Source organism: Typopeltis vanoorti, chromosome 15, assembly GCF_054136105.1.
Source record: "Typopeltis vanoorti isolate ZY-2024b chromosome 15, IOZ_Tvanoo_1.0, whole genome shotgun sequence".
Taxonomy (NCBI): domain Eukaryota; kingdom Metazoa; phylum Arthropoda; class Arachnida; order Uropygi; family Thelyphonidae; genus Typopeltis; species Typopeltis vanoorti.
The window spans coordinates 100595818-100619918 of NC_143563.1; the positions used below are offsets into that span (position 1 = coordinate 100595818).

The following is a 24101-nucleotide window of genomic DNA, read 5'->3' on the forward strand; positions in this document are numbered from 1 at the left end:
GCAGACCCTGAATAGGTTTGTAGCTGTTTGTGCAGAAGCTGGAATGAAGATCAGTGTGGCCAAAACTGAAACATTTGTGGTCTCAAGACAACCATATCAGTGCACTCTATATGTGAGCGGAGTTCCACTTGAGGCAGGTGGAGAAGTTTAAATACCTTGGGTCCATATTCACGAGTGATGGAAAGTGGGACTTAGAACTAGATACTCGAATTGGCCAAAAAATTTGCACCTAATTTCTCATAATGATCCAAAATCCCTTGAGAATGATAGCACACATTCTCTTTTTCATCGGCATTCAAGCATTTGGGAATCCACTTCACTGAGAGCTTCTGTATGTCTAGATGTTGGTGGATAATGACCCCAACTTGTTCCCTGGATATTCCCAGAGTCTTTGCAATTTTTGAATGGTATTTGTCTATCATCAAGGATCATAAGATTTTGTTGAGTGCTGACCAATGTTCTATTACATCCATTCTTTGGCAGGATGAAATTAAGGTAATTGAGCTTTTGGTTTCTTTTGTTTACACTGCTGGACATGTTACATTATCTATCTTTTAGGATTCATGCAAAGCCATTTATATTTCATGTAAAGCCAGAGTATCTCTCCAATATTTGAGAAATACTCTAGATACAAAGCAAAATTGGTTCTATGCTGTTGTTTTCATGTGTTCAGACTAGACAGCCTTTCAAAAATGAAAACTGCCAATTTTTATTGCATCTTTCAGATTTAGTACATCCACCAATCAAGACTTGTGCTTGTGTGCTGGAGAGATTACTTGCATGAGCTGATTGTTAAATTTTCAAGAATTTTGCAGACTGGTTGTTAAACTGACTAATGGCTATAAACTGTTGGTTATATGCATTTCAAGCCACAATGGCTTGGCTAGTGGCACTGAATGATAAGCTTGTATATGGTGACATGGAAAGTACTGCCATGGCACATGCTTATTTCAACATCCTTTGTGCTTCCTTTCCTCGCCCCTCTTCTTTACATGATGGCCTTGTATAGGAATTATCTCCATTAGCAGTTTTACAGGAATATTACTTTTCAAATATCCTCTTAATTTTACCTAGGCAGCTTCTAAAGGTAATGATATTCCCATATTCTTAGACAAAAGTAAGTGATGGGTGTTGATAATGAAATTCATTTACATTTGTGTGTGTGTGGGAGGGGGTTTCCACAATTTTCACATGGTGTTAAGTTATAAAAGAGAATACGAAATAGGAGGAAAAAAAGAGCCCAATGTTCACTTAAAGCAAGTGGACATCATCTTGAAAAAAAAAATTATTTCAAAATTCAAATATTAAATGAAAAAGTATATATTTTTGACATTAAAAAGTCAGAAATTGGACAATCTGGAAATAAGTGTCAATTTTTACACATCTGAAGTTGTAAAAATTCTAAGAATCTCGGAATGAAAACGACTTACGTAATTGTTGTTAAGGTATTAGAGTAGGGACTTCTTCAACCACTTCTGAATCCTAGTAAGGACTAGGATTCAGAAATAGGTTGATAATAGCAGTATTCTTACAACAAAGTAACAAATTTATTCGATAAAAGATGCTTATATGGTGGTGTATTTGGATTTTATTTTTCAAAGGCCTCTGATATACTGCCACATGACAAGCTAGTAGATGAACTTTAACAGATGGGATTAGATAAGACTGGTGAGTTGGGTAGTTGACTGGCTGTCAGACAGGTATCAGCAGGTTCTATATGGAGGAGTGGTATCTCAAAGAGTGGAGTGACATGGATATTTTGAGACCATGATTGTTTAACTTGTATGGTTATGACATTGGAACTGGCTTAACTGGAGATGTGCAGCCGTTTCCTGATGATGCACAGTTGAGAAGTAGAGCAGACATTGTGACCTTGCAGGAAGATCTAAATAGATTGAGTGGGCAATTGAGTGTAGCTATCAATTTCATGTTGCAAAGTGTAAGGTCTTGAAATTTGGTAGGCAAGGTTGAGATGCAAAGTATACACCTGATGGAGAAATTTTGGAGGAGGTGGAGATAAGAAATCAGGGAGTGATGTTGGAAAGACTTGAAGTTTAGGAGTCACGTTGCTAAAATTGTAAGAACATTCCAATGGATTACGGCAATAATGAGAAGAACATTGTACAAGAAAATAGGTTATTGTTCCTTTGTATAAGGTTTTGATCAGGCCACATGGACTATTAAACATAGATTTGGTCAATAGTCCATGTTTTCTGGGTGAAGAAGATATTGGAGAAAGTCCAGAGATTTGCTAAGTTAATGTCAGGTCTATGGAATATCACATAAGAGGAGAGATTGAGGGAATGCGATTTGCAGAGCCTTGTGAATGGAAGAAGAGGAGATATGACATAAGTTGGTGAGGGATTGTTACCTGATTAACGTGGAGAAGATATTTCATGGAGTAGAGGGAAGCAAGGGTAGAACTAGAGGCCATTCATGGAAGCTGTATAAGGAAGGTGTGAACAGGGGGAGTGAGAAGCAGGTCTGTTGCATGCAGTGATTGGGGAGTAGAATGCACTGCCTGAAAGTGTAAGTGCAGAACCTGTGAATGGATTCAAGGGAAAGTTTAATGATCTTTTGGCATGAGACGGACAAAAATTACGGACACTGATCCTAACCTCAATTGAAGCATGCAAATCAGCCGAGATGTGGATAAAGCACTCTGCATCTACCAGCATGTGTATGAAGATTTAAAGAAAGACAACAGTTCAGTCTAAGATGCTGAAATATTTCAACAAATAATAATGATGTTTACAGCAGTGTAAGTTTACCTTTTAGGAATGATATTTAGAATTTTTTTATTTCTATTTTGTTCTCTAACTACTGTGACTTTCTTAACAATAAATTTCAATTATAAGTTTATTCTTTTTTATCCTTTACTGTAATATTTCATTAATAAACATATAAAAACTTACCTTTAAAAATGTTCATTGCTTATTTCTGTCAGGCCTGGAATCAATTACCATATTTTACATATAAGTTTGAATGGTGTGAATTTGAATAATGCAACCACTTCATGGTATTGATTATTCCCCTTAATAGAAACCTAGCTGTATTACATAAGTTGGAGTGAATGGATATGCTAGTGGCATGGATATAATGCAGCTGACACACCTGAATAATAAATTGTGGAATCTAGGAGAGGAGATATATAAGAAATGGAGGGGGGGTATTCCATTGTTTACTGATGATATGAAACTGGGGAGGACAGTCATGTCTATAGTATGATAGGTATGCTCTTGAAGGGTATTACACATAAGTGAGAAGAAGGTGGGGGGGGATATCACCTTCAAGCAAGGTGATATTTTCTGGGCATGAAAGATGTCTACCATGACGAGGTCAAGTTGGCATTTTCTCCAACCAGGGAAGGTATGGTTTCTGTGATAGCAATATTTGCCAGATATGCTAGAGCCTTGGAAGTTTATTTTGCACTTGGTTAGCCTATAATAAATTTAGTTTAATCTTTTATCCAAGTGTAAGCAAACAAAGTTTGCACTTGAAAATATCTTCAGGACTGAGGTAAGGTGGTACATTCCTTGGCAACTCGCAGCAAAGGTGGACCAAGTTCTCATCACTCCTTGTCTCAGTATCTTCCATAATGCAAAGCACATCTCCTTGCGGACATGTATACTGCTATGCATTAAGGGAAGGGCCACTACCCAGACCGGTTTCGACCTTTATTGAGGTCTCGTCGGTGGGAAGCAGACCCAGAGTGGTGATACCAAGGCAGAAGCAATGGAGAGGTCATCTTTACTTATATGAGTTGCCAACCGGTGTACCACCTTATTATTAAATTACTCTGGATTTAGAGAAAGATGTTGGAAGTTTATTTTGCACTTGGTTAGACTATAATAAATTTAGTTTAATCCTTTATCACCCTTTCTCTAAATCCAGAGTAACCTAATAATAAGGTGGTACACCGGTTGGCAACTCGTATAGGTAAATATGACCTCTCCATTGCCTCTCGTCAGTGGGAGGCAGACCCTTGGTATCACCACTCTGGGTCTGCCTCCCACTGACGAGACCTCAAAGGTCAAAACTGGTCTGGGTAGTGGCCTTTCCCTTAATGCATAGCAGTATACATGTCTGCAAGCAGTTGTGCTTTGCATTATGGGAGATACTGAGACAAGGAGTGATGATAAGGTGGAATGTACCACCTTACCTCAGTCCTGAAGATATTTTCATGTGCAAACTTTGTTTGCTTACACTTGGATAAAGGATTAAACTAAATTTATCATAGTCTAACCAAGTGCAAAATAAACTTCCAAGGCTCTAGCATATCAACAGGGGTGAGTTCCCATTGTCCCCCTTTCTGTGGACGCACATGACCGTATGATTGCATTTTTATTGATGTATGAAAGTTTTGAGAGTGTATAGTGCATCAGCACTCATCTTAATTGGTCCAATGCAATTAATTGCAGGATAACTTTGATTAGTAATTATACATTAACACAAGAATATTTTAATATTTGCGAAATATTTCAGTCTGAAACTAACAGACTATCTTCAGTGGCTACATAGGAACAGTTTTTAACAAGGTGGAATACCAACTTGTTACCTACTTTTGATTATGAGGATGAGAAGGTAGAGAGAGTTTATGGCGGTATAGAACAGGGCTTGAAATGTAAAGAAACAAAAGATATAATTATAATACAAGGCGATATGAATGCAAAAATCGGAAGAGGAAGGGAGGAAGGTATTGTTGGGATATTTGGATTGGGAGTGAGAAATGAAAGAGGAGATATGTTGTTGGATTTCTGTAGAAAGCATGATTTAGCAGTTATGAACACTTGGTTTAAGAAACATCCAAGAAGATTGTACACATGAAAAGCCCCAGGGGAGGATATAAATAGCAGAAGAAATCAGATCAATTATATTTTGATAAACAAAAGATATAGAAACATTATAAAAGATGTGACAACATATCCAGGAGCAGACTGTGATACAGATCATATATTGTTGTCAACTAAGTGGAAACTAAGTGTCAACTAAATGGAACAAATCATGGAACGGCTGAAGATACCAAGTATGGCGAATGAATTTTCAAAGAAAGTAGAGGAAGAAATGAATGAGAGAAATATACAAGAAAATGATGATGCAAGTGAAAAATGGAAGATTCTGAAGGAAAGCATAATTACTGCTACAGAATTATATTTAGCTAAAAAAGAGGAGGAAAGAGAGAAAAGAAAGAAACCATGGATGACGGAAAATATTTTGAGGAAAATAACACAAAGAAGAACGTTAGTTAATAGTAAAACAGAGGAGAAAAAAAAGCAGTATAAAGACTTGAGTAGGGAGATACAAAGAGAGATAAGAAGGAAAAAGGAAGAGTGGTTAGATGAAATAAGTAAAGATACAACAGCAAAGGCAGAAAGAAAGGACATAAAAGGTGTTTATAAAAACATTAATATGATGACAGGAAGGAGAAAGATGCTAAGGACTGGAGCAATCAAGAATGAAAGAGGTGAAATTCTGATAGAAAAAGAGAAGATATTACAGAGAAGGGAAGAATATGTAAGTAAACTTTACAAAGACAGGGAAAGAGGAGAAAATCAAAGGAAAGAACATAGTGGGCAGAGACTGTGCATCATGAGGGAGGAATTGAATCTATCAATTCAAAAGATGAAAGAAGGAAAATCCCCTGGAATAGATGGTATACAGATAGAACTTATAAGGAATATAGGTGAAAAAGGTATGGAAGTGTTACGGCAAATTATTAACGGAATTTATGAAGGACAAGAATTACCAGAGGAGTTTAGAAGATCAATTTTTATCCCCATTCCAAAAAAGATGGGAGTTTTAGACTGTAACAATTTTAGAACGATAAGTCTTATAACTCACACAGCAAAAATTCTGGGGCAAATAATTTTAGAGAGAATTAGGAATAAAATAGAAAAAGAAATGAACGAGGAACAGTTTGGATTCAGAACCAACAGAGGAACTAGAGAGGCTATAACTTGTCTAAGAAATATTGGGGAGAAAACTAAACCATGGTGGAAAGTTGTTTTTGGGATTTCTAGATTTTGAAAAGGCATTTGATACAGTGAAACATGAAAGGCTTTTTGACATTCTAGAAAATACTGATATTGACTCTTATGATTTGGAAATTTTAAAGAGATTATATTGGTCACAAATAGCGTCAGTGTGTGTAAATGGAGAGGAAACAGGAGAATTCCCGGTGGAGAGAGGAGTCAGACAAGGATGCAAGTTATCACCATTATTGTTTAACTTTTATAGTGAACAAATGTTTAGAGAGGCACTCGAGGATGTAGAAGAAGGAATAAAAATAAACGGAAGAATCATTTTATGGCAGAAAGTGAAAATGAGTTACAACAAATTATTCAAAGAATTGAAAACTCTTGTGAAGAGTATGGACTAAGAATTAACACAAAAAAGACCAAGATAATGATAATGGGTAGAAAAATAGAAGATAATGTAAAAATAAGATGTGGAGGAAAGATTTTAGAAGTGGAAAGATTTCAATATTTAGGTAGCTGGATCTCAGAGAAAGGAACCAGAGTTGGACATTAGAAATAGAATAGGCAAAGCTAAATCGGCATTTATGGAAATTAAGAGAATTTTAATAAACAAGAACACTAAAATAGGCGTTAGAATTGGAATAGTTAAAGCAACAGTTTGGAGTATTGCAAGTTATGGAAGTGAGTCATGGACACTAAGAAAGAGAGATATGGAAAGAATTAATGCATTGGAAATGTGGTGTTATAGAAAGATGGAAAAGATTAGCTATACAGAAAGAATATCAAATCAAGAAGTTTTAAGATGAGTTGGGATGGAAAGAACACTGTTAAAGAATATTATGCAAAGAAAGACTAGATTTGCAGGACATCTTCTGAGAGGTTCTTCAGGACACCTGACAAGAACTATATTACAAGGGAAAGTTGAGGGGAAGAGAAGACGTGGAAGACCAACTAGAGAGTGGTTTAATGACATCATGGAATGGACTGGTTTAAGAATGATGGAAGCAACAGACAGAGAGAAATGGAGAAGAGTTGCTCATCTGCTGCAACCCTCTTGCTAGAGGATGCTACCGGATGATGACGGAATACCAACAATGGAAATCATTCAAAAGTAGAATGAGCCGTGTGATGTTACATTGCTAAGCATTTAAGAGAGAAAAAATTTCATCAGTGATGATTAAATTATAAGTATTAATTCACAATTTCATGTAATAATCTTAATTTATAAATAATATTAGTCTAATGTAGGAATTAAAAGTCTCAAGTTAAAAAAAAAAATATTAACGTGTTATCCTGATTAAACTTTCCCATGTTTTTGAAAAGGATATACAGTCATTTTGATTCAAGTTAGGGCTTTGAAGTAAGGCCTCAGCACTCTCTTTGAATAGGTTCAAATTTATAGCGACATCTGTGTAGAAGGTGAGTCTTGAGCCAGAGGATGTTGTGGCTGGTCTCTATCATCGCCCTAACTTGAATCAAAATGACTGTATATCCTTATCAAAAACATGGGAAAGTTTAATCAGGATAACACATTAATTTTTTATTTATTTTTTTTAAATTGAGACTTTTAATTCCTACATTAGACTAATGTTATTTATAAATTAAGATTATTATATGAAATTGTGAATTAATACCTATAATTTAATTATCACTCTGATGAAATTTTTCCTCTCTTTAATGCTTAGCAATGTAACATCACATTCTACTTTTGGATGATCAATTGTTGGTATGTTGGTATTCCAGCTTGTTAAAAACTGTTCCTATGTAGCCACTGAAGATAGTCTGTTAGTTTCAGACTGAAATATTTGGCAAATGTTAAGATATTCTTGTGTTAACGTGTCCATAATTCCTAATCATAATGTCACAAGTGTCTCTAAAGAGTAAGGATAACTTTGAATACTTCTGCAGTGGGGAACAATTGGTTTGTTTTAGGATTTATTAGAAAACAGCAATGAAGGTGAATGCTATTTGGTTGGTATATTTGAAATATTCAAAGATGAAATATGTGAATCATCATTTATAAGACGTGAGAATAGGAAATGAAAGGAAAGAATAAGTGTGAGTAGAAATACTTTCATTAATGCTAAACGAATTATTAATAATTAACATTTGTGATATGTGTGTCCTATAAGTTGCTGGGTAGAGCGAATAGAATGAGCCTATAAGGTCAAGACATGAATAAGTGAATTTATGATGCCATAATTAAAAAAATATATTCCGAGGAGACAGAGTATGGCAGGAATAAATATTGTTTGATGGAGCAGCAAATCATTTTGTAAAATTTGTTGCCCATGTTATGTGTTATTTCTCTGATTTGTGTATATTTCCTCCGTTTTCCAAGAATTTTCTTTTGTTTACTGAGACTCAGAGTACATAACATTTGATCATTATCAGAATTATCCACACTTTCAGGAATCCTACATTGCTTAGTTTTTTTGGTATCAGTGGTTCGTCTGTCTTATCCATCTCACACCTGCTGGTATTTTTTTGTAGATCAACGTCTTATAATACACAGAATATTCATTTTTATTAAGGAAGAGATTTTTTACTGTCTGTTGTTTCTGAAGACTAGAATAAAAATGCATGTATGCCATTAAAAAAACTTTGCAACCTCAACAGATGCTATACTGCATAGCAAGAGAAACATTTAAGTTTTTTTCTCCTAACATCCACTTTCAATTTTCAGTTCCAGAAAACGTGTAACAGTTGTTTGTAATACAGCCATCATTCAGAAAACACTCAACTCATGACAAGTAACGACGTTCAATTGGATTGGTTGACATAATAACCAATCAGACTATGTGCTGGGTGAGCTCAAAATGTTAGCTCATCTAGCTATGCCTTCTCAGCAGTTTAAAAATACTACAATGCTAAGAATTTGATCTGCTGCACCCTCTTTACATATTTTCAAAGAGCGCAAAGGTGTATGTATTTTGAAAGCACACCCGGGCTATTAACACAAATGTGACGCAATGTTTAACTGTCGAAAAGTGTCCTCTTCATGAAGCACTAATGCTTCATTATCCTCGTGAAGAGGACAATGAAGCATTAATATATTGTGTTTAATTTTAGGAATCACACAGTCTGCAAACAATTGGGGGAGGGGGGTCTTTAATGGGAATAAATGCAAAAATATAATATCGGTGATACTGATATTTCGTGGATGAGCACCGCTCACCTAGCATACCTGGAATATTCGCCCCTGGTATTCACATATCCCTGCAGGTGTAAGCTGTGTTAAATACAAAATGGAAATAAAATAAATCTTTCCAGAATTTGTTTATATTCTTTCCAGTAATATTTATGAATTTAAAATTCATAAATATTACCATTAAAGGATCACTTTGAATTCTTTCAGGTTTGACGTCTCTTGCTGTTATGATAACTTTAGGTGATACCATACACAACTTTAGTGATGGCCTTGCTATTGGAGCAGCCTTTTCTTCTGGACTTCAAGGAGGGCTTTCAACTTCATTGGCTATATTTTGCCATGAATTACCCCATGAACTAGGTAATGTATTCTATAGTAATACTTTGAAGCCAGTTAAAAAAAAATAAAATTAATATCTTTATTTTGTTTTTTAATAGTATATGCCTGCAGCTGTTTGTGGCTCAGCCTTTTGCTTAATAATTTACCTAATTTTTGGTTATTCATTTTCTTCACCTCTATGGAGTTGCAAGACTCATCATGGAAGATCAATACAAAGTAACCTACCACTCCTTAAATTTATTCATTGTTTGCACTTTCACCACCCTCTCAGGCAATGCATTTCATGTTCTTGCTACACTCCATGCAACAAACTTTCTTCTTAACCTTTCATTCACTACTTTTGATACTTCCAGGGATAGTTCCTTGTCTTTGATCCTTCCCCTCATTCTACCATATGAAAGCTCTCCCCAGTGCTAATCCAATAATAACCATTCAACAGTTTAAAAGTTTGTCATATCCCCCTTTATCTTCTATCTGCCAAACTCTGCATGACCTCAGTCTATCTCCATAATCAACATTGTACAGTTCTGATATTTTTGTATGTCTCTATACCTTCTAACAAGGTTACTTCATCCCCTTTCAAATCCCAGTGACCAAATCTGAGCACAAAAATTCAGACATGGTCTGATTAAAGCTTAATACAAATCAAAGATTCAGTTATGGCATGGGCTGTTTACAAAGTTTAAGTCTGCAGACATAATTTTAGACATGTTTACAATCACGTGTATCATACAACATCAATTAGGTGAGAGCCAGTATGTCTCTACTTACTTCATTTTGGGCAGTCAGTATACTGGAAAGTTCAAGAAAATGAGCTTTGGAGCCAATTTACAACTAGATATTGGAGGGAGGGAAAAAAAAACAAAAAAAACACCAAGATCTCACATCTGCATGCAAGCTATGTTACAATTCACCATTCAAAATCCTTGTCTTTCTTCTTGGCTCACTGCAATCACATTCTTCTGGACTTTGATATCCCTTGCCCCCACCTCATCCATATTTCGTTGCAAATCATTTGTTCCAACCAACATGCTTCATTCCTATTTTCTTCTTTATACACCAATTGCTTCTTACTTCCTCCTTACTACTGCATCTTCACAAGTACAATCATCACATAGCACTGCTTCTCTTCCCGTCCCCTTTTGTTACAACTTGCTGCTGCCATTATTCCTCTTCAGCTCTTCTTTCACATGCACTATTCTTCCCTGTTCAACAGTCACTCTCAAATTGAATCTATCTTAATGCATTCCTTAAGCACATTTCCCATTATGCTCTCAACATCCACTTGCTGAAGACATAGACATTCATTTTCGCATCTTCATAACAACTTACGTCTCATTCCTCCTCCCTCACTCCCAGTCTTTTCCCCCTTTATCTGCATTCTTGTCTCCCAACTCTTTCATATCATATCATATACCAGGGGTGTTCAACCCGTCGATCGCGGAGCGATTTTTGGTCAATCTCTTGTGTATTCCTCCTTCCTTACAAATTTAATTAAAACCGAAAACATAATATTTTATTTATCATTATTTTGTGTTATTTTTAATTCGCTTTAAGTGTATTGCTATTGTTTATTTATTTTTCATTAAAATTGTCAAATCAGTAATTTTCTTATAAGTCCGGGTAAATGAATTAACTTGGATCAGTGGAAGTCAAACAGCAAGCTGAGTGAATACGATTATAAGCAAAGTGTAAAAATTCGATTGTAGTTTAAATATTAAATATTCCAAAGCATTACATCGATTTTTTACTTACATTAAGTCCCATGTGAATATTGTAAAAAAATAAACTTTGTTTGTCTCAGTATAGTTTGTATTAGATGTTTTTGTAAATAACTCTTTTTAAGCTAACTGTATATACTGCTTCAATAACAATATGTTAGTGTTAAAAACAAAGGCAATGTTTTTGTCGAAGAAGCTGTAAATGGCAGCATTAGAAAGATTTATTGAAACTTGTATGTATGAGAAAGGCTTGCAGGCTCTAAGTGTAAACATCTCCGAAGTCGGTCAGAAAGAGTTCAAACAACTTTCCGATGGCCGGCAACTTACAATCAAAAGAAAGCGGAGGAGAACAAAAGCGTGCCAAACTTGAAACTTAAGATGAAAGACTCATACCGATTCTTTGGGGTTGCCAAACCTCATGCGAGGTCTCATAGGAGGCCTAATAAAAAGGGACTGAAGCAAGCAGAAGGAGGTCCGGTTCCAGATTTGCTGTCAGAGAGGAGGTAGTCTGGTCCAGAGTCACCGTCAGAGAGACTACCCGGATCCACATTGCTTGAGAGAGGAGTTTCCCGCTTCCAGAAAGGAGCTTCTCGGTTCAAGGCGTCACTAGAGAGAGAGAGAGAGAGACTACTTCTAGGCTGCAGACAAGGTTTTAAATTGCTGAAAGGAAGAGTTCCAATTGCTGGAGAAAAGTTTCCAGGCCAGGTTAATGTCAGACATTCACCAGTGTGTTGCGTTTTCTTACTATTTGATGAATCAAATGACTTCACTGATATTGCTCAGTTAATGGTATTCATTAGCATGGTATTTCAAGATTATTCAAGTAAAGAAGAACTTTTGAAAATTATACCATTATTGGGAATGACTATGGGAGAAGACATTTTTTCGGCATTTGATGAATTTGTGAAACAACACAAACTTTCGCTTTTTAAACTTGTGTCTATTACTACTGATGGTGCTCCTGCAATGATAGGTAATAAATCAGGCTTCATTTCATTATGTAAAAACGATGACAAATATTCAGGTTTTAACATACCACTGTATTATTCACCAACAAGTACTGTGTAGTGTAGTAAAAGATTAAACACAAAAGATGTTTTGGATATTACATGTAAAATTGTAAATTCTGTTTGAGGAAAAGCCCTGCAATGGTGTTTATATAAATTACAAGCAGATGATGATAGGGAACTTCTGTTGTACAATAATGTTCGCTGGCTCAGCAGAAGTAAATTTTTAGAAAGATTTCTTGCATTAATTAATCATCATCATCATGCATATCAAGAATTTAGGCCTAGCATGGCCTGTTCTGGCCTTAGAAATCATTGTTGAATCGTTTTAGAGGACGTCCTGGTTTTCTTTTTCCTAATGGCTTGTACTCTAAGGCTTGTTTTGGTAATCTTTGTTTTCATTCTTTGAACGTGTTCCATCCATTTATGTTTATATTTTTTAATTTTTTCTATTACTGGTTCTTGGTTTAATTCTTTCATAATTTCTTCGTTTCTTTTGTGATCAAATAGGGTATACTGCATTTCTGCTGATCTTTGTCTTTTTGTTTTATTGTGCAGATTTCGCTTCCATACATTATGACTGGTAGGGCTAATGTATTGTATACTTTTAGTCTGGTTTGTTTTTGAACTGGGTTTGGTTTAAATATTGAGTTAATTACACTTGTTATTTTTAAATATTTTGCAATTTTTAAGTTTATATCGTTTTCATTTTCATATGTGATCATACATCCTAGGTAGTTAAATGAATTCACCTGTTCTAAGATCTTGTTATCTATTACTGTTTTAGTTCTTGCTGGATCTTGTCCTTTAAAGGCCATAGTTTTTGATTTTTCTGTTGATATTATCATACCATAATCTTCGGATATCTCATTTAGATCTAAAATAGCTTTTTGTAAGTTATCTTCAGAATTTGTAATTATTATTTGGTCGTCGTCAAAGAGGAGCGTGTTTAAGTTTACTGTAGGAGAAAGTTTAATTCCTTGATGTAAATTTTTATTCCATTTTATTATTTCATTTCAGTAGATATTAAAGAGATTTGCTGAGAGCGGATATCCCTGTCGGACCCCTTGGTTTATCTCTCTCTCGTATATAATAGCTCGTGATTTAATCTTATTTGTATTTGATTATTTTCATATATATATACTTGAGATAACTTTTAGGATATTATTTGGTATTTGTCTTTCTTTTAATATGTTAAATAATATGTTTCTTTTAACTTTGTCAAATGCTTTTTCAAAGTCAATAAATGCAATATGTATTTCTAAATTGTATTCTCTTTTTTTTTCTCTATTATTAATTTTAGGCAAAAGGCCGGGTCTATACATGATCGTCCTTTTCTAAATCCATTCTGTACTTCTAAAATAAAGTTTTCGGAATATTTCATTACTTTGCTATTTAAGATTCAGCTATATATTTTGTAACAGGAATTTAGTATACTGATACCTCTATAGTTTTTAGGGTCATCTCTATTACCTTTTTGAAAGATAGCAATCACAATTGCTTTTTTCCATTCTATTGGGGGGGATACCAGTTGAGTAAATTTTATTTAAAAATAATAAGAGTCTTTCTTTGAATCTTGTTCCTGCATATTTATATAGTTCTGAACCTAGCTTATCTTCTCCAGGTGATTTTCCGTTTCTTGTTTATTTCATATCCTCTTTGAACTCTAACATCAAGTGAAAATTTTGACGTCTTTTCATTTGGTATAAAGTAATCTAATATTGATTTCCATCCTCTTGCTGCCCAAGTATATTTATGTATATCTTTATATTTATAGAAGGAATTCATTATTTTTAGGTTATTATAAACTACAAAGTCAATCAATTTTTTACCATTCCTGTTTAGAGTATGTTCTCCATGTATTCCTATATTATTATTAATTTTCGTGTTTCCAATTCTTGCATTTAAGTCTCCTGCTAAAATTACGTAATCATTTTTATTTATTTTATTATACATGTTTTGTAGCTGATTATAAAAATCAATATTATCTTGTTCTCTTCCCTCTTCTGGGGCATATAAACCAATTATTGTTAAATAGCCTCTATCTATTTTTATTCTAGCTTCTATTATTCTTTCATTCCATAATTTATAATGTTTTAACTGTTTTGAAAAGGAGTTATGAATCCAAATCATGACTCCTGCTTGTGCTCTTTGGTCTCTGTCAACTCCACTGTATATCACATTAAAATTTTCAGTTCTCATGGTTCCTTTTTAATTTCTTTTTTGTTTCAGTGATTACTGCTATTTTAAAATTTCTTTCATTTAATAATTGGTCTAATTCTATTTCTTTATATGCTATTCCTCTTGCATTCCAGTTTGCGATGTGTATTATATTTTGTCGTTTCCATTTTTGTTTTACCTTTTCCATTCCAGGGTTGTTTTCTATAGATTCAATCCAATTGTCTTTTTCTGTCAGATTACTAGTAGAATTATGTTCTCCATGTCAGGGGACTAGCCTGACAATGGAATAGTTCAGTGGTAGGGCTGCTACCTTAAGGCTTCTGAACTAGTATTTTTCTGAATTTAAACCCATAGGAGGAATAGGGTATATTGAACAGGGAAAGAGTAGATTATAGAGGAATTATAGTAAGATTTATAGAGAGGTCAAAGTTGTAAGGCCAGAAATGTAAAAGACCCCATGGCCCTCGAGTACTCTAATAGCATAGGGGTCATAAAATATGAAGAGTTGGCTGATAAGGCCTTATAGGAAAGATTAAAGTAAGTGGATCTTCCTCAGAGTAGTAGGAGAGGATAAATCCAGCTAGGGGTCCATGGGAGTGCCACTTCCCTTACAATCAAGATGAATGTCCCTTATGGCCCTATTGGTCCACGTGTCCTTATTCAGTATATTCGGACCATCCCACCACACGCACGCGCGCGCACACACACACACACGGTCGGCTCCCCTGTCCGCCACCCAGGGGACGCGCTCTCTGGGGGTTACAGGTTCCCCCGAGAGGCATTAATTAATGATATAAAAAATTTTCTTGATGAAAAAGGAGATATTTGTCCACAATTGAGTGATAAAAGATGGTTGTTACTTATCATTTTTAGTAGATTTCTGTATGAAATTAAGCAATTTAAATTTAGAGTTACAAGGTAGAGATAAAAATTTAATTGACATGTTACGTTTAATAAAAACTTTCCAACAATACTTACTTTTATTAAAGAAAAATATAAATGACTGCGAATTTAGACATCTCCCATATTTATTAAAATTTTTTGAACAAAATCAAGAAATGCTTCACTATGATTTAGAAGAATTTATTCGTGAAATAGAATTAGTTAAGGAAGAAATAAATTCAAGATTTAAAGATTTTAATAAAGCTGAATGGTTTTGGTACTAGAGAGGTCCTTTTCTGTACCCAAATATTGATATTTGGGTACAAAAATGCATAGAAAAACAGAAATCTGTCTTTATGTGTTTCATAGATTTTGAAAAAGCATTTGACAAAGTCAGACACACTAACTTAATAGAAGTCCTTCAACAAACAAGGCTAGACGAACAAGACATAAGAATAATAACAAATCTGTATTGGAATAAGTCAGCTACCGTTCAATTAGACAACATTACCACCAGTGATATTAACATCAAAAGAGGAGTGAGACAAGGATGTGTGCTCTCACCACTTCTGTTCAACATATACGCAGAGGTAATCTTTAAAAAAGCATTGGAAGAATGTCCAGAGGGAATCACAATAAATGGAAAGATTGTTAACAACCTACGATATGCAGATGACACCGTGCTAATTGCAGATAACATTATGGATCTCCAAAAACTCATTGACAGAGTATACATAGAAAGCCAAAGAATGGGAATAAATATAAACATCAACAAGACAAAATACATGATCATCAGCAAACATCCAGCCTCATCAATGAAACTGACACTCAGTGGGAAAAATATTGATCAAGTGTCAAGATATAAATATCTTGGTTGTTGGCTTAATGAACGGTGGGATCCAGAAATAGATATAAAGACAAGGATTGAAGTTGCACGGCAGTCCTTCATGAAAATGAGAACACTCTTCTGCAATAAAGACCTAAACATGGAAGTGAGATGCCGAATGCTGAAATGTTATGTGTGGTCTATTCTGCTCTATGGAGTTGAAACATGGACATTGAAGGCGACAACCATCAAGAAAATCGAAGCCTTTGAGATGTGGCTATACAGAAGAATGCTAAAGATATCATGGACAGAAAAAATTACCAATGAAGAGGTCTTAAAATCCATTGGCAAAGCTAAACATCTTGTGCAAATAATCAAGAAACGAAAAACATCATATCTTGGCCACATCATGAGAAACAGCAAATACCAACTTCTACAAACTATTTTGGTAGGAAGAATTGATGGCAAAGGAACTAGAGGAAGAAAAAGAATATCATGGTTTGACAACATCAAGACGTGGACAGGAAAGAGCAGTGCACAACTGCTCAGATTAGCACAAGACCGCAGTTTGTTCGCCAAGATGGTCGCCTTTCGATAGAAGATAGCACAATAAGAAGAAGAATAAAGCTGAAATGATTGCATCTTTTATCAATAATCCATTTCAAGAAAATTTGAACATCACAGAAATTTCAAATAAAATTAGTGGGCTGTTTGATATAAACAGAGCAGAAGTAGAACTTGAGATAATAAACATTCAGAATAGTTTACATTTAAAATCAATAAACAGTGAAGTCATTTGGAAGTATGCACACGACAAATTCCCAATATTAACTGATATTGCGTGAAAAATTCTGTCGTGTTTTGGATCGACATACTTGTCAGAATCCGCTTTTTCAAATATGACCGCCATAAAAAATCAATTAAGAAACCAAATTACAAACGATCACTTCGATGATTGTCTGCGATTGGCCACTTCATATCAACTTGACTATGAAAATATTGCGAGGTCCAAACAATGACAATGCCAAATTTCACATTAACTTTTTTTTTTTTTTTTAAATCAACCAGCATTTCCTGTAATTTGTGAGTTTGTGATCAATCTGTTGTTTTATCTAACTTTGGTTTTCCAAAATAGAGAAATATTTTACTCCAATATATTTTTTTTTTTTTTGTTGTATTAAAATATTTGTTGTATTAAAATAATTAAAAGTGATAAATAAATTTTTAAAAATACAAATAAAGTTTTGTTAAATTGTGATGGATTGTGATTTTAGAAATTCCAATCTTATCAAATCACTATTTAACATACATAACCCAATGAAAATTAAAATACATGTGTTTGTCTCTAGGTATTATAATACTGCTTAGTTAATGTGTTAAATGTTTCAAATTTAAGAAAAAAGAGTAGGTATCTAGTATTTCAACAAAAGACCACTCACTAGTTTGTGTAAATAACAGTGGAAAGTAAATACTTAATATTTGTTAGAACCATAAGTATTAGGTATTAGGAGTTATTGAATGACTTACACAAATTTCTAAAGGGGATGTAAATCCAAAGGTCACGGAGCAGTAATGCGCGGGGAGCGGTTTTCCCTGCGCAATCTCATACCCACAGCACTCAAGAAGGGTAGCAGAGAAAGGTGGACGCTGTGACATCGACCTGGGGGTGCAAGTTTGGATTCTTGGCTATGCTGACGACCTGAACGTTATGGCACATCAACGAAACATTGGTTACTGCTATTGAAGAAGCTGCAGAAGAAGTTGGCCTGAAAATAAATGCCGAGAAGACAAAATACCTTTTTATGAGTCACCATGCTGCTCAAGATCCAGAGGGAGCTGCACAGTTTGAGAGGGTGAAGGTATTTAGGTATTTGAGTTCTTTCGTGACTGAAGACAAAGTTGAGGCTGATGTCTAGAGTAGGGTAAATGCCGCGAATGTGGCCTATTATCAGGTGCGTCCCCTTTTTGCCTCGCACTTGCTGTCTTGGACTACAAAGGTGGGACTATACAAGACTTTGATCAGGCCTGTTCTCCTCTACGGTGCTGAAGCATGGACTCTCACGGCGAGACAAGCCAATCACCTGAGAGTATTCGAGAACAAGATGCTATGACATATCTATGGAGGGGTCATGGCAGACGGAGTCTGGAGAAGGCAGCCCAATGCTGCCATACACGCTTTATACAACTCGGGAGATGTCTTGATGGAGCTGCGAGCCTCGCGTCTTCAGTGGCTGGGCACCTGTGCCGTATGGGCCTTGAAAGGACTGTGAGACAAGCGTGGAAGGCCTAACCCCAATCAGGGAAGCCGCTAGGGAGACCGAGAAAGAGATGGGCAGATCAGGAGAAGGAAGACCTGCAGGCTGTTGGACTTGAGACCAGAACGTTGCGGACAGTCACAGAGGACCGTGCGCAGTGGCGACATGTGGTGCTTGAGGCCAAAAGTCCCCCTGGGCTGATAGTGCCTGGCTAATGTAATATAAATGAAAAATTTACATCATTACTAACTTCCTACGTACAATTTTCCTCCAAATCAGTCTGTTACTTGTCAAGGCTCCAACATTATCAGATCTTATATTTCTGTCGTCTCAGGCACTTTGTACTGTATCAATCCACCTATATCTTGGTCTTCCTCTGGGTCGTTTTCCTGCCAACCTGGCAGAGAACACTTGTTTTGCTAATCATTCCTTGATAATTCTGTTTATACCACCTGAGATTAGCTCTGCTAATGCATTCCTGGATGCTGACAATGTTGAATTCTTTCCTAATATCCTCGTTTTTAATATGATATTGCCATTGATGCCATCTGTTCATGCCTCCTCTAATCTTTCTCAGGATTCTCATATCTGCGATCTCTAGTCTTTGGTCAAGTGCTTTACTTCTGACCCAGCTCTCAGATCCATAAGTTAAAACTGGTTTAAACACTGTCTTGTATACAGCTAATTTAGCATTCCAACTAATTTCTCTCTTATTCCATATGAATTTATTCAATTGACTTCCTACTATACCAGCTTTATTGATTCTGTTGTCTATTTCCGTTACCGTCGGAATCGAATGCATAATGGTGGAAGACAAAACGAAGCTGTTTCATTCATTACTGTATTTAGTTATATTTCATTTTATTTAGTGTACTTAAAGGTTTTGGTTTGTTTGTACTTTTTTTCTTATTTATTTAAAGGAATTTATTAATTGAATAATTAACAATTACACTACTTGGCAGTAAGGAATGATGGCGGATTCAGCTGCAGTCGCAAGTGACGTATCGCCAAGTCCTCCGCCATTTAAGAACTCCCTTATAAGCAATATCATAAGGGACTTTCTGGCATGCAGTACTTGCAGCATGTATGCGTCTCGGGAATTGGATATGTGGCCTGTGAAACAGAGCGGAGAGCGTATGTGAGCAAAATGCAGGCAGTGGGAGGAAATAAGTGCATTTGAAATATCAGTATCTGACGTTGCTCCAGGAACGGGGAAAAAATGTAGGAAGACAAGTAGTGTGTTAGGAGAGAACGAAAAAAATATATATACGAATGAGAAAATAATAGTCGATAGTGTAGAAGGCGTGATTGACTGAAAGTTTAGGAGATGGTTTTGTTTGGAAGAGTGAATTTAGATTAAGAGTGACTGACCTGCAGAGGGAGATAGATGAGTTGAAAGAGGAGGTGGAATGTCTTGTGAATGAGAGCAGAAGTGTGAAAGATAAGATTAGGAGAATGGAAGAGATAAATGCAAGCCGAATCAGAGTATGGGGGAGAGAGAATTTTGGGAGCGTTAGAAGAGGAGAGAAAGGAAACAGTAGACGAGAGGGAATGCTAGCAGACGAGAGGATGGAAACAGTAGGAGAGATGGAACGAGAGAGAGAGATATGGAAGTGCTAGAAGAGGAGAGATGGAATGAGAGAGAGGTATGGGAATGCTAGAAGACGAGAGGATGGAAACATTAGGAGAAATGGAATGAGAGAGGGATATGGAAGTGCTAGAAGTGGAGAAAATGGAAACCGTTTGAGAGAGGGAATGAGAGAGATGTATGGAAGTGCTAAAAGAGGAGAGAATGGAAACAGTAGGAGAGAGAGGTATAGGAATGCTAGAAGAGTGAATAGCAGTAGAGGAGAGGGAATGAGAGAGACCTATGGGAATGAAAGAAGAGGAGAGAATGGAAACAATAGGAGAGAGGGAATGGTAAGAGGTATAATGTATGGCGACTCAATGATTCGTGGTGTTCAAGATAGGATGCGTGAGGAGTATTTGCCAGGAGGAACAATAGAAAGGGTGGCTATGGCGCTTGAGAGAGGTGAAAGGGTGGATGAGATGATTGTGATGGTGGGAACAAATGACTTGAATGGTAATGTAAGTCGGGCAGCGAGAGATATGGGATTTTTGCTTGAGGCTGTACGAAAGAAGACAGAAAGAGGAAAATTAGTGTGCGTGTTGCCTGAGTGTGATGGTGATGAGCTGGGCAGAAGAGCGGTGATGTTGAATGGCATAATAGCGAGAATGTGTGACAAGAGAGGACTGGTATGTGTGGATATTTGGAGTGCGTTTGAGGAAAGAGAAGATTTATTTGAATTCTTCTCTTTCCGGTTATATTTGAATGAGGAAGGATGTAGGCATTTGGAGTGATTGCTGTTCTGAACGAGTCAGTGTGTCCCAGGGAGGATGATAGCAGGGGTGGCCTCTTGTGGGAATGGATACTTGGGAGAAGGGAAACGACATCAGGTAACACTGACCCCAGTGGAGTCTAGAAGGAATAATGCTGGGTATGGAAACAATGGTATTTATATGCTTTATACTAATGCCAGGAGTATCTTGAATAAGGTAGAGGAATTGGTGGCGCAGATAGCATCAGCCTGGTCAAAAATTATTGGGATCACTGAGACATGGTTGACAGAAGGGGATATAATAACAGGAATAGAAGTCGCTGGGTACAGCATTTTTCATCAGGATAGGAGGGGAAAGCGTGGTGGTTGGGTACTGCTTATGATAAGTGATGACTTATGTCCTCTAAGCGTGGAGGCTTTGGAAGGAAGTGAGACAAATGATTTTGAGAGCATATGGTGTGAGGTGGAGGTAGGCAAGACTGGATATTTAGTGGGGTGTTGCTACAGACCCAGGAGCACAGAGGATGAGGACCAGGAGATGTTTAGACAGTTAAGTTTGGCAAGTGCAGGAGGAATGATTGTTGTGGGAGATTTTAACTGCAGTAGTACAGATTGGAGAGAGGAAAATGCATGCAGCAATAGGGGAATGGAATTTCTAGAATTCTTGAGGGACAAATATCTTGGGCAACATGCAACGGAGGGAACAAGAGGTTCAAGAGTTTTGGGTTTGGTTATAGCATCAGAAGAATTGATAATAACTGAGTTGACATCTCTCCCACCATTTGGAGAGAGTGACCATATGGTTTTGACTTGGAAAATAAATAGATATGCAGAAGTATCAAAGAGACGGGAACTTATGTGGCATTATAATGCAGGTGATTATAATGGTCTTAGACGTCAACTTGGGGAAGTTTCATGGAGGGAGGAATTGGAAGGCCGGGATATCATTAGTGCATGGGAAATTGGAAAGAATATTTGTTAGCAGCAATGGTAAGTTGTATACCACGAGTCAAGAAGAGAACACAATTTGGAGTAAAGTGGATGACAAACAATATTAAACAGGAATTGCATGCAAAAAAGTGGCTATGGAAGAGATATAAGGAGACAGGTGAAGAGAAGATGCATGAAGAATATGAGACACAGGCCAGAAGAGTGGCTAGTGTGGTAAGGAAAGCGAAACTGGAATACGAGAGGAGATTGATCCTAAGATCCAAAGAAAATCTTGGGTAATTTTTTTTAGCTATGTGGCCAGTAGTAGGAGAAATGACTGTGGAAGAATGATATTGTGGGATAAAAATGGGAATAGGAATAGAGTGACTGATGCAGAGGACATAGTGGAATTGTTCAATGAACACTTTATTGGAGTATTTCATCCTAGAGGAGTCAGTTTTAATGCTAGAGGGATAGGGCTTGTTTGGGTTTAGATGTACAGGAGGAGAGTGTGTCTTGGATGCTGAGTGATCTGGATATCAGTGGAGCTTTGGGACTGGATGGTATTTCACCATGAGTTTTGAGAGAATGTGCTAGGGAACTGACAGTACCTTTAACCTGGCTTTTCGGTGAAGGTCTGGCTATGGGAAGGGTGCCCAGGCAATGGAAGGAAGGTAAGATAGTGCCATTGCATAAGGGTAGTATAAGACTGGAAGTGTCTAATTGTATGCCAGCCTGTCTGTCATCAGTGGTTGTTAAGATCTTGGAGAAAGTAGTGAGGGACCGTATACGGCATTGGGCAGATGAGGGTGATGTTGTTTGTGAGAGTCAACATGGATTTGTGAAAGGGCGCTCTTGTTTTGGTGATATGCTTGGCCTTTTGTAATAGGGTTACAGGAACATTAGATGAGGGAAAGGCATATATTCAATTTTCTTAGACTTCGTGAGGGCGTTTTACAGGGCGCCACACGATAAGCTGATATTTAAGTTGCATCACATGGGGGGTAGATGTCGGATTGGTCGGCTGGATTCAGGATTGGCTGTCAGATGGGTATCAGAGAGTTCTGTGTGGTGGAGCAGTTTCAAGGAGGCAGAGGGTTACAAGTGGGGTTTCACAGGGCTCAGTACTAGGACCTATATTGTTTAACCTTTATATCAATGACATTGCCAGTGGACTGCAGGGAGATATTTATTTGTGTGCAGATCATGCGAGGCTGGGAAGGAATATTAGTAATAATGCAGATGTGGTAGCCCTGCAAGAGGATTTGGATAAGCTGGATAGATGGGCAGGTGAAAGGGGGTATCAGTTTAATGCAGCAAAATGTAAGGTCTTGAGGTTTGGGAAACATCGATGGGATGCTGCATTCTCTATGGGAGGAGTTATACTGGAAGAAGTAGGTGAGACGAGATCTGAGGTTGATGATTGATGGAGGCCTGAAATTTAGGGGACATATTGCAGGGGTGGTGAAGGTGGCACAGAGGATTGCTGCAATTATGAGAAGGACACTGACCTGCGGGGATAAAAGGGTTATCATTCCATTGTATAAGTCTGATCAGACCACACTTAGACTATTGTTCTCAGAATAGGTCCCCGGGATTTGAGGGGGATAAATTAACTGCGGAAAGGATACAAAGACGGATGACAAAGATGATTTCGGGACTGTACAAGCATAGTTATGAGGATCGGGTGAGGGAATGTGGACTGCAGAGTTTGGTGGATAGAAGGAGGGATGGTGTGGTTAAGACTCTTAGGCTGTTGAGAGGTCGTTACAGGGTTGACACTGGGAGTTCTTTCGCTTGGTTGAACAGCAGGAGGGAGTGATTACAAGAGGCCATCCCTGGAAGTTACGAAAGGAAACTGTGAGCAAGAGGGTGAGGAGTGGTTTCTTTGTGTGGAGGGTGGTTGACCTGTGGAATGCATTGCCTGATGGAGTGGTGAGGGCGAGAGTGGTCGATGGGGTTGGTGTGATGGACTTTGTTTCTTAAAGGGGACCTCCCCCTCAATGAATCTTGACGAACTTTATGTTCTTATGAAAGACCTCCCACGATGAGTCTTTTGACTCCATGGAGGCCTGAATAATAATAATAATAATCTTCACTGTAAATTGTGCCTAAGTAGCTGAAATGTTTTACTTGTTTCATAGGTTCTCCATTCATAACACACTTGACATTTTCAATGATTCTGCCTATTTTCATTGTCTTTGTCTTTTTATTGCTGACCTTCATACCATATCCTTCAGTAGTAATGAACTGCTTTCTACTCACCTCCTCATTCCATCTTACTCCTAAATAGAACATAGCTCTTTCATTATATCCTGCCTGGTAGTTTCACATATTCTTCTCACAGAAGTGTTCATTGCTGGCCAAATGATTATCTCATGGTTACTTTCACCATAATGCAAAAGTATCATGAAAGAGTCACTACCAAGACTGACTTTGACATTTATTGATGTATCGTCAGCAGGAGCTAGATCCAGACTGAGGCAATTGTT

General features: G+C 36.9%; 1 protein-coding gene across 1 annotated transcript in view; it reads left to right on the plus strand.

The window, feature by feature from the left end:
- The window catches only part of LOC150099030 (metal cation symporter ZIP14-like), a 281749-nt gene that overhangs the window by 198447 nt on the left and 59201 nt on the right, over nucleotides 1-24101 (plus strand). Inside the window, exon 11 of the mRNA XM_090405794.1 lies at nucleotides 9337-9489. Within this exon, the coding sequence (XP_090261920.1) occupies nucleotides 9337-9489 (153 nt within the window). The remainder of the gene's footprint in view (nucleotides 1-9336; nucleotides 9490-24101) is intronic.